Here is a 12,183-nt window from a genome sequence, read left to right on the forward strand (position 1 = left end):
GAGAGTTACTTCCAAGAAAACATGTTTAGCCAATGCCTCTCCTCTGGGCGATCCCTTTTTAGAATCAATAAGATTATGTGCACATTCGCAATAGAGCAGCTTGAAAGCAACATAGCTGGCTCCCCTCCCCACTCCCACTCTCAATGAATATTTAAATCAAGAATCAGAGATTGAGCGCATATTAGCCACAGACCAGTTTTAAAGGAACAGGACTGGCTTCCCACCCCTCCCCGCTCCTGCGCTCAAACAACAGGCAAAGGAATTCTCCCAACCCCTCTGCTCCTGTACTCAGCAAAGTGCAACTGAAGGTAATGAGTTACTTCCAGGTAGACATGTTTAGCCCTCTCCTCTCCCCACACCCCTGCCCCATGCAACTTTCCCTTCCACCAGTTGGTGCTGCTTCCCCCAGCTTGCACTGAAGCCAGCTGAGGTCCCAGGGACTCCCAAACTGCACTGAAGCCACTGTGATGGGAAAATGCGTCACAAAATGAGATTGGGGAAAAAAACAGATTTACGGCAAGAAAAGCTGTGTTAGCTATGGAGAAGGTGCGTGCGTCATATGCCATGATCGTCTTGGGGGTGGAATAGAACTAGAGTAAAAGCTCCATGCAGATACCCCCTAGTGCCTCTTACTGTTGACCAAAATATACTACCATCCTGTGGGATGAATAACAAGATGCTACTAATGTCTCAGTTCTCACCATTCCTTCTTCTATATATTGCCAAGCTGCTGCTGACTTTTCTTAGAAAAGTCAGCAGCAGCTTTCCCCAATCTGGCAGGCATGCTCCAGATGTTGTACACTTCAACTCCCATCATCCCCAGCCAGCATAGCTAATGGTCAGGAATTCTGGGCATTGTAGTCCAAAACCTCTGAATGGCAACAGGTCAGGAAAGGTTGGCTTGGAGCTAGCTTCAACCAGCTTGAAGCAGTTCTGCTGTAATTATTTTAAACTCTTCTTTGCATTGTATGTCAAATCTGACTGACCTAGCTGGGATATAATTAAGTATATTGTCCACAATTACAAGTTAAAATTTAGTTTTTGGATGTAAAGCAGTGCTCAAAGGGAAGGAGGAAAAAGATGGGATGCCTTGTTCAGTTTAGTCTGTCTGTCTGTCTGTCTGTCTGTCTGTCTGTCATCTATCTATCTATCTATCTATCTATCTATCTATATCTTATCTATCTTTTTTATCTATTAAGGGCGCAATCCTATGCATGTTTAGACAAGGAAAAGTCCTACAGCTCCCAGCATAGGAGCTGCCCAGCCAACATGGCTAGCTGGGAAATGCTGAGAGTTGTTGGCCTTTTTTCTGTCTAAACATGCATAGAATTGTGCCTAAATGTATATCCTACCCTTCTACTACAAATAGTGTTCCAGATAAGAAAAAAAGAAAAAAAATACATTATAATTAAAACATATAATTAAAAAAGCGTCAATAAAATAAAGAAATAAACAGCACCCACCAGTAAAACCCAGTTCGGCAGGCTGTCTGAATAAAAATGTCTTTGCCTGCTGGAAGAAAGACAGCAGAGATGGAGCTAGGCTGGCCTCTCTTGGTAAGACGTTACGGAGACTTCTGCACATTCCTCAAGCACTGAAAATGACTGTCCGTGCATTTCCCTGGTATTTATGATCTTAAATCCACAAATCAGAACAGAGAATGGATGAATAAAAGAATTTACCTGGTGGTAAATGTAGGGAAGTTTATCTGCTTCTTAAAAATGTACTGAAATATGGCAGAGTGCAGCAATGCAGACAATCATGGCCAGCTTTGTAGCTGCTTTTGCTCCACCCTAGTTACTAGTTCTGTTGGTATGGAATTAAACATTTCTCTCCATGCATTGTTTCATTGTTACTAATTACTAATGATTTGTTTATGGAAGCAGGTTATTTAATATGCTCTCATAGACTTAGGGTGCGACCCTACTGATTGTGCCCTCGGTAATTAGATGCTGTCAAACTTGGAGGCATCTAATCAATCAGTGCATGGCTGGAGGAGTAGTGGAGGTGATCTTTGCCTCTCCATCCTCCCACCCTGCAGGTTTTGCTGGATGGGCCTTTTAGCCTATCTAGTGGGAGCAGTTCAGAGGGGGAGAAAAAGGAGGCTAGAAGAGGCTCAGGATATTTTGTATCCTGGCCTCTCCAGTCTCCTCCCTTCCCCGCCCACTGAAATGCCTCCTCTTCTTCCTCCTCTGAGGTTGCTTTTCCAACCTCAGAGGGCAGCTGGCATGGTTCTGTCCATGCCAGCAGTGAGTGGATGGGGGAGGAGGGTCAGTTCTCCGACTTCCCTTTCCAAGGTCAGAGTGCTGTCTCCGACCTCGCAAGGAGGGCAAGCTGAACAATTCTATGGTCTCTGGGATGTTCGTCCAGGGACAATAGGATTGCTCTCTTGAAAAGAATATTCATACTGGTAATGGTGTTGTTTCAAGAGGTCAATAAAACCTCTTAGAGGTTTATTGGAGTTAATTGTCTTTCTCTTAGGAAAAAAAGCAAGATTTTTACCAAAAAAGAGATATTGCCTTGCATTTAAGCCTTCAAAGTCCTCTGTTGCTTTAAATCTCTAAAGCCATCTATTGTGTGTTAGTTTAGATTATCCACACTTGTTCTGCAGTTATCCTATGTAATAACAGTGAATTCATTCTCTGAATATAGAACCTTGTGTAGAACAACAACATCTGCACATAGGAGGGAGCTATCAGCAGGCTTGGGGGTAGAGTTGTAGAAGTACTATTTGTTTTTTTTTTGGGGGGGGGACCCATGAAAGGTGGAAAGCCCCCAAAACAGCCCAAGGAGAAGGAGAACTGAGTGTCCTCAATGGCGAAATGCTGGCTGACGGTAGGATGCTGGAGGGTATGAGGGAATGGAAAACCAGGGGAGGGGGAATAGAATGGTGTAACCTGGAAGAGTGCAGAGCTGGCTGGCTGGAATCCTGAACAGGAGCACTCCACACTGCAACATGTGGCATAGTGGTTAGAGTGTTGGACTGGGACTTGGGATGCCCGGGTTCAAGTCCCCACTTGTCCATGAAGCTCACTGGGTGACCTTGAGCTAGTCAGTGACTCTCAGCCTAACCTACCTCACAGGTAGGTACACCACAATCCCATAGTTCTTACTGCTTGATTTAAGTGTCCATTCTTTTTGGTAACATATTCTAATTCTACCCCTCACACCTCTTTCCCGTTCTTTCTCTGACCTTAAGCACTGGCACTCATTCCACTTGTTGGGCAAAATAATATACAGCAGAACCAACTCTGTTGTGTAATGTGGAAAATCAAACACAATATCCAACAGTAATCCACTAAGTTGCCTTGAGCACCTTCGCCCAACCTGAGCACCATTTCTGGCAGAAAGCCAGGATATTAAATAAATGAATGAATGAATAAATAAATAAATAAATAAGGCTGAAATCCTATACTCCGGGAATCTCCAACGTGGTGCCCATGGACACTACTCTTACCACCTGCCAGGCTCCCTGCCACTCCTGACTTTTATTTTATTTCTTAAGATTAAAAAACAACTGGGATTTAAGATTAAAAACAAAATAACTCCAGCACCATCTTTATTTGACTTCAGAAGAGTGGTTTTGTGTTTTGGAGCTCAAAACCCAGCTCTTGTACTTAGGTTCATGGGCAAGTTACTCTCGTTTGTATTCTCATTTGTTTGCCTTCTGAAAAATGAATGTTTTGTGACTGGCCCTAACTAGGGATGCTGCTGGAGGAATCCAACCAGGGGGTGAAGTTCACCGAGCTTTCATCAGCTTAGCCCCCTGGACTTTGGCTCACTTACGCACGAGCTGGCCAAACTTGATGTAGGTTGAGTTGGGCCAGCCTGTAGATTTTTGTTCCCTCCCTTAAATTGACATTTACGCAAATTGCAGTCATGTAATTCACACAAATTACAGCCATAATATGCTTAATTGCACCCATGATTTGCACAAACAGTAGCTGCAATTTGTGCAGATTAAGCAAATTACAGCCACAATTTCTGCAAATTATGTAAATTGCAGCTGCAATCTGTGTAAACGTCAATTTAAGGGGAAAAAAACCCTGAAAGGAATTCCTGGATTTCATGAAAAAGCCCATGGCTCCCGGGAAATTGGGTGAGCCTAAAAAGCTCTGGATTTCCCCACAGCAGCCATCCCTATCCCTAACCCTTCATGGAGCCATTTTATGAATGGGCAAGTCCCCCATGGCAGCTGTTTTGTGAGAACACCTGCAACACTCTCAAAATTCCAAACGTGCTCACCAGCCTGAAAGGTTTGGGGACCCCTGCTATAACCACTTATCTGGCGGTAAGCCCCATTGAGCTCAGTGGTATTTACTTCTGAGTAGACATATATAGGACTGCACATATATAGGACTCTAAGCTTTGGAAACTACTCACCTTTGAAGGTCGCCTTGCTGTATAAATGGCTAAAAATTGAATTCCTTGTTGCTGCAAAGACTTTGTAAACCCTCCAATTATTTTGTCTGTAAACAGAATTATATTATAAGAGCTTACAAATGTCATTAATTTCATTCAAAAGAGCTAAGATATCTTGGAAGGTAGTGCATGCTGGGCCCTAAACAGGTGTCTATCCTTATTAATATTTAAATATTCATTGTTACACAATGTGCATGATAATTTACAAAAACAGACTAAGACATCTGTGTTTCCCTGAAGAGTTTAGTATCTACATTACATGATGCAAACAACAGTTCAGAAAAGGTTCAGAGGTTTAGGTACTATTGAAGGTGATTTGAAACTACATTAACAAGGCTACTGAAGAGTTTCAAGGGAAAAGACTGGATGAAGTATGAAACAGACACCCTCTTACCACATACTTCTAACATAGGGCTAATTCTTGCTGAAATATGAATTTGATAATGTATGTGCTGGGTTGGGGCATACAGTGGTTAAACAGTTCCTTTACACAGCAAGGTCAAATTCTAATGTTTAATCCAGGGGTGGATCCAGATGAGGCATTTATCATGAAATTGCCCTGTGTCATTCAAGAATTTTAGCGGCGAGGGAGAGAGAGACACTGTGGTCTTTCCCAATGCTTCTATCTTTTTTTCTTTCCATAAAAAAATCCATTAAGGGCACATTCCTATGGGGATAGTCAGCTGTCTCTGAACTTGGAGGAGGCTGACTATCCAATGCAGGGTGGGTGGAGCACGGAGGAGATGCTCTGCTCCACGCTCTGGCTGCCCTGCATTTGCAGCTAGACAGCCTATTTCAGCTATCTAGCCAGAGCACATCGGAGCGGGGGGGAGGCCAGACAGTACATAGGAAGTGTCCCGCAGTCTCCTTCCCTACCTGCCCCTGGGAACACCCCCTTTTTGCCCGCTCCACGCAGTTCTTACAAGCAAGGAGCTAGGGGTGAACTGCGCTGTCTACGAGGCAGTGGAGGGGAGGAGTCAGGTCTCTGAAAACCCAGCTCAGTTCCCAGAAACTGATAAATCCTATGGCCATCTAGACATTCTCTCGCCGCCATAAGATTGCACCCTAAGGAGGGCAAGATGGAATAGTTGCACACTGTGTTTTGATTGGTGGTGCTAGGATCCATGTGTCTGGAAGCACCACCAGGCAACTCTTAGAAGCTGTTGCACTTCTCTATTAACTTGTCCATATGCATTACAAAATTGGGGCTTGGACTGCTAGTTCCAGGTTTTTGAGGGCCCCAGGGCAAGACACCCAGAATGGCTCCCCTCCATCAGCGAGCCTCCCTTCTCACCACCATTGTCACCAGGTGCTATTGCTCCTCATCCTCTTTCTCATCATTGTGACCTCGTTTGCTTCAGAGGCAGCAAAGCAGTGCCTTCCACTGCTCCTCCTTTTCACCAGTACTTTTGTCTGGGCCAGAGAGAGAGGCAGGTGAACAAGCAGATTGCAATGGTGAAGAGGAGGGGCAAATTCAGAGGCTCTTATCAGTAGGCCCCTGTTGTGGTCTGGGCCCTTGGCAGGTGCCCAACCATGCATACCCTTAATGCTGGCCCTGAACAACCTATTCCTTGTGTACTGCTTACCATTCTCCATGAACTCCTTTCGAAGGGAATGTTCATTTGTTCTGCACAGAAATATGGAAAGAAAAAGAAAAATATTGCAAAGTAAACAAGACTGAAATAGTGTGCTTCTTGCAAATAATTTTACTACTGTTTTCTTGAAAAGGAAAACATTTTCATACTATCTTTAGAGGAAATTAGATGATAGATAGATAGATGATAGATAGATAGATAGATAGATATTAATATAAGAATAATATACACAAATATAACAAATGAAACATGGGAAGAAAGATACAGAGGTTTTGTTATTTTATTTTTAAGGACTGTAGTTTTGGTGGACAAGACAAATTCCAGACACAAACATTCAGGGCATTCAGTAAGTGAAAGTTTTCCAAATAAAAACTGCAAAACTGAAGCTGATATAAAATGCACTTGTGAGAGCAAAATCCTATAGCCGTCTAGACACTGTCTAGCGGCCATAGGATTGTGCCCTAAGTAGATAATAGAAAGGAGGTGTATTTTGCAGCACAATACATGCATGTCCCTAGAGGATAATGCTTGCAAGATCTATGGTTGCCATGTGTGCTTTTAATTAAGTAGGATGTTTTAGAGGGCATACTTGTGGGAATGTTTGTGCAAGATTTTAAAGCAATTGTTTTAAACGACAATTCGATGGTGGAACATTTCGATTAAATTGCAGGAAACACTTTTATGGCGCAATCCTATTGATTGCAGCCTCGATGATCGTTAGCCCTCAAACTTGGAAGCCTATGATCATCCTATGAAGGGTGGGAGGAGTGGTAGAGCTGATCTTTGCTTCCTCCACCTCCCATTCTGCATTTTTCTCCAGACAGGCTTTTTTACCCATCTAGTTGGGGTGTTTCGGAGTGGGAGGGAAGGAGGCTGGAGAGGCTTTAGGATAGCTCATATCCTGGCCTCTCCAGTCTCCTCCCCTCTGCACCCACCGAAACACTCCCTCTTCCCCCTCTACGAGGTTACTTTTCTGACCTCAGGGAGCAGCTGGTGCGGTTCTTTCTGCATTGGCTACAAGGGGGCAGGGGAGTGCTGCCTCCGACCTTGGAGCGGGGACCCCAAACAATCCTATGATCCCTCAGACTCTGTCTAGAGGCCACAGGATTGCTCCCTTAAACTGCTAAGAGTAGTTTATGCATGGAAAACCTCTCTGGGGTAATTTTGAAAACTTCTTTCTTGGAGGTTTAGAACAAACAAAAACAAACTAGTATAGTTTGTTTAGTTTAGATTGCCCCTGCCAAAGGATATGAGTCGGGTAGCTACCAGGAAGAGGGACTTCTCTGCTGTGGCACCCTGGCTGTGGAATGAGCTTCCTAGAGAGGTTCACCTGGCACCTACATTGTACTTGTTTTGGTGCTAGGTGAAGACCTTTTTATTTTCCCAGCATCTTAGCACTCCAGTCTTTTAGTACTGCTGTTTTAAATCTGTATTTTAAATCTCTGCATTCTCGCTAGGTTTTCTTCTGGTTCTACTTTTATATTGTAGTTTTAAGCTTTCACATTTTATATTGTTTTATGTTGTACTTTGTGATTTTAATTTTTGTGAACTGCCCAGAGAGCTTCAGCTATTGGGCAGTACAGAAATAAAACAAATAAATAAAAATAATTTTAAAACCAGGATTTAAACATAAAGACAGAGAGTGTATACAAATGTTCTAGTCTGTATTACACCTCATACCTCCTCCTCACTGGCTGTAGATTGATCACAAATAGTTTGGGTTGGGAAACATTCACCATCAGCTGTGATATATCAGGGCCATCTACATTTACTAAGGTCCAGTTCAGTGTTTCCTGGAGGAAGTCTGAAAGGTGACTGACAGCATCACAGTCAACACCTGGCAAAACTAAAGATGATGAGGAAGTCTTAAGAAGTTCCTGCAGTAAGTACAAAGAACAGTTAATTATGTAGAGGATGATTAAGGCAGGGGTGATTGCTTTTTATACTCTGATAGGCTTTGATTACAGTCTTTTATAGCCTCTATTATGTAAAATGAACTCGGTTATCTTCAACAAGGATTTGACATGGAATTTTATTACATAAACAACCCAGTAATTACAATAATCAAGCTGAACAAAAATGTTTAAGTGTTCACAATTTTCTAAATGTTTTGGAAAAATTAATCTTTTGTGTATATGTGTGAAATTGGCTGTTTTACAACCAGCTTATAGAGAGGTGAAAATTTTAATCATGCTGTAAGTTGAAAAAAAATATTTTATAGAGTGATTTAACAACTACAAATGGTCCTGTAATGTGCCATTCCAGCAACTTTTAAGGCAGCCACATATTGCATATTCATCACTTGATGTCAGCAACATCAAGTGGTGAGGTAACTTGCATGTTTGAATGATGAAAACTCGACAAAATTTTCACCTATCCCCAAATGTGGGTGTGAACAATCTTTTTGGCCCCAATGGCTGCATGTAATGCTGGCTCTGGGTCACTGGCCACACACGCGCGCGCGCACACATTCATGTGCACACACCAGCTATCCTGATATAGATTGCTCTTCCTTCAATGCTAGCAGTGGCACAGAAATGTCCCCACTGGTAGCAGCAGCAGGGAAAGAGCAACCTCAGACTGATGAAGATCTCTGGAGAAGGGAACGGACAGTACAAGTGTTGGAGAAATTGGGGTGGGGAAAATTCAGTGGTGGTGGGCACCCATGGGAGCTACAGTAAAGGCCTTGGGGCCTCATGTGGCCTGCATGCCATGGGTTGTGCACTCCTGCCCAAACACAGTGCTTCCACGGAGTCGGTTCACTGATTCAATTGTAAATCAAGTGAGCCCAGTTCACCTTACATTAATCACCTTATTAATGTAAGGTGCCCTAATTCAAGCCTGAACTGGGAAATCTGGCAGCAAGGCCCAGACACTTTACTTTCTGTGGAGAGGGACTGGAAAGCCTGAGCCTTTGAGTGTCCCCTGACAGTGGCAGAAAGGAAAGTGCCACCTCTCAGCCCAAGAGGAATCAGTAACCGGGGCAGGGGGTCTTCACAAGCTACTTACTCCAAACTTGCTGCACTTGGATGTCATTAGGGATACAAGATATCATAGCCATCTCGCAGCCACTCCAGAGTTTCACACTAAAAAAACGGTTCTTCTGGGACTACTTTTAGTCTGATTGTTTTCCTTAATTCGGCTTGTCTGAGCTTCTGTTGTGGTGTGCACCACCATCTGCTTTTACTCCAGCAGGATAGCCCTGCCCAGGGGTGTGTCTTTCACCTCACTGACCCCAGTCAAGGGGTTTTTCCTCAACGTTTTCCCTGTCTCTGTTTCTCCACTCTTTCCACCATTTCAGGGCTACCTGTCAGAGTTCTGCGCTACCTCGTGGCATTTACTTCACCTTGTCTACCACTAAACTTTGGTGGCCATCCCTGCAAAATATAGGTGTGTTCCGGGCAGCCTCTAAAAATTAAAGTGTTAAACCAAATAGCGCTTTTGTTGGCAGTACCAACACCGCCCCCCTATCTCACTATCTCAGTATGTCACTATCTCACATTTGTCTGGCAATACCTATATCCCCTATATCACTACCTCATAGCTATTGCTGGACAAATGCGTGATAGTGACCTAGCGACATTGAAAACCCCTTTGTTGGTGTGAGGTTTTTTTACTTCTTCCTTTCTGGATACAGCGACAGAGCATTTGCATGATAGAACAAATGCATGAGAGAGGCATAGAGACATGAAAGAAACCATCCATCCAGAAAGGAAGGTTTTAAAAATCGCACCTACAAAGGGTTTTTTAATGTCACTATGTCAGTATTAGGCATTTGTCTAGCAACAGTTATGCCCCCTATCTCTCACTATGTCACTATCGCACCTTAGTGCTATCATGCGGTAGTGACAAAGTGAGGTAGTGGATTTAGAGGACGAGAAATAAAAAAAACAATTGGTGGAATTGGGCATGGCTTGGGGAACGGGTCTCCTTAGAAGTAACTACCATTGTGGTCAATGAGGCTAAGCTTTCATCCATCACTTTACGGGAATATCAGGGGAAGGAAAAAGAAGAGCCTGGCCAAGGGGAGGGAGGCTTTCTTATTGGTTGAGCAGCCCCTGCCAGTCTGAAGATATTTACTCCAATCTTCCCACCCCACCCAGAAGTATGTTCTGTGAAGCAACTTATACTGGAGTGGTGCACTCACGCATGGAGCCCTGCGTGGACCAAAGCACACCAAAGCTGATTCCTTGAAAAAATCCGGATAAGCTTTCCTTTGCTTCTCCTTCCATTGTCATGGAGACAGGGTCCCGGTGAGCCAAAACAGAATCATGCTGGCCCCATCTCTCTTAGGCTTAGCGTTCCAGTCTGGGCAACTCATCTGTGAGAAAAGGTACTGAACAGAGTCCTGCCTTGTCTTATTTATCAAATATATATCCAACCTTTCTGTATATGGCTGCCATGCCTCACTTCACTTCACCTCATCTTGCCTTATCCTGTAGCTCACCACCAGCTTCTGCCTCTGCCTCTCTTGTTCCTTGTCTTCTGGATTCCTTATCTGATCAACAGCCTGTCCCTGACCACATCTTCTGCCTTTGGCCTGTTGTTTCCTTATGTACATGCCCCAGAATCCAGTCACCAGCCTGTTTGGATCACAACTTTTGCCTTCAATGCCACGGGCCTTAGGCACTGACACTTAATTAGCTGAAAGAGGGCATAGCAACTCTATACAAGTAAAATGTAATGAACCATGGGTTTGCGCAGTCATGGCAGGTCTATTTCATCCTTGTTTTAAGCAATTAATCTGGAAGAAACATTTAGGATAATGGCATCTTTACTGTTAGCTCTTCAATAACCTTGTTTATAATAGAAATATTATCCTCAATAATATATTCTTGCAGATATGAAATCCCAATGACATTACTTCTGATAAAGATCAAGAACATGTCAGCAGAAAACTAAAGAAATAGTAGAAGGTGATCGCAATAATCTCTACACCATGGAAATTGTTAAGTGACCAAACTCTGGGGGTCTCAGATATTCGCTGTGCAAATATTATGATCCTCCTGGAGACAATAGCCAGTTCCATTTTCAACCTTCTCATTATGCCAGAATTCAATTTTAGTGGACAAGCATTTTTTTGAATTTCAAAATTACCTAGTCAGAAAATATAGGGCTGAATATTTCATGCCTCTTAATCAAAAGTCTTGCAAAACATGAATTCATCCTTCCATGGCCATCCCACTTAGAAAGGACATGGTTACCAACCAGTAAATTATGCAAATAAGAATTGTGCCTCACAAATGTAACTGCTTTGATTCTACAAAACTACAGATTAATATGTATATGTACTGCAAAAACACTGCAGTAGTCAAGAAGGAGTTCTTATTGAAAGGATGCAGCCAGTTTTGTAACACATGAAAACCATAAACTTCAGGCCAGAGTGCAATCTGATGTTAGTAGATGGCTGTTTGCCATTTCATTATGTTTTGATAGGCCAAGCAATCATCTTTAAGGAAGCATCTGTGTTAAATCCGTTCTTTGTAATGTGAAATTATGTCTGTGAAAGTCAACATTCCGGATTAATTTTATTATGGAAAATATTGGTTCAAGCAAATCAGGACATTTGCTAATAGTATTACAAAAATGCCTGGACCCACCAAATGGCAAAATAAGCATGATCATCAGACTAATAATTAATTTGTGGAATTTTCAGTGCACTTATCCTGCCTTGGTTCACTGTATGGTTTTCTAAATTTGAGACTAATTCCTTTTCTTCTCATTTTCTAATGTTAACAACTTGTTACATACTGTCTTTTCACTGTTATGCTAGTACATTTGTCCTGCTACTCCTCTTGTTCCATGCTTCCTCTTCTCTGCCTGCCTATACTTTCCTGACCTTTTCATCTATTTTTGAAATTGCTCAAATGTTTTTCTATTGCCTATGCCCTTTATGAAGTTACTGCAATCTACTTTTGCAGCTTCCTCATGCTGGCCGATTAACAAGTTTGAAAATAGATTCACTGTATTGCTGACAATAAGGCAAAATGACTGCTGTATCAGGCACTACCATGTTCCTAGTCCTAGATCCTTCAGAGGTGGAGTGGCAGCAGGTTGGAGAGGGATGGATTCACTTTGAATCCCTTTGTCTGTGTCTGGACTTGGCTACTGGATTAGACTGAGAGAGGCCTCCAAGGAGCCCTTGACAGCAACTACTGGACACTGC

At 42.9% G+C, this 12,183-nt stretch overlaps 1 protein-coding gene across 1 annotated transcript in view; it reads right to left on the reverse strand.

The window, feature by feature from the left end:
* The window catches only part of LOC146340048 (V-type proton ATPase subunit S1-like), a 90,570-nt gene that overhangs the window by 34,802 nt on the left and 43,585 nt on the right, over positions 1 to 12,183 (reverse strand). Inside the window, exons 4-6 of the mRNA XM_084811905.1 lie at positions 7,698 to 7,894; positions 6,009 to 6,049; positions 4,384 to 4,469 (exon numbers count right to left, since the gene is read on the reverse strand). Coding sequence (XP_084668031.1) covers positions 4,384 to 4,469; positions 6,009 to 6,049; positions 7,698 to 7,894 — 324 coding nt within the window. The remainder of the gene's footprint in view (positions 1 to 4,383; positions 4,470 to 6,008; positions 6,050 to 7,697; positions 7,895 to 12,183) is intronic.

This window comes from Heloderma suspectum, chromosome 7 (assembly GCF_057233095.1).
Source record: "Heloderma suspectum isolate Gila_16-S chromosome 7, 16-S_ref, whole genome shotgun sequence".
In the NCBI taxonomy this organism is placed as follows: domain Eukaryota; kingdom Metazoa; phylum Chordata; class Lepidosauria; order Squamata; family Helodermatidae; genus Heloderma; species Heloderma suspectum.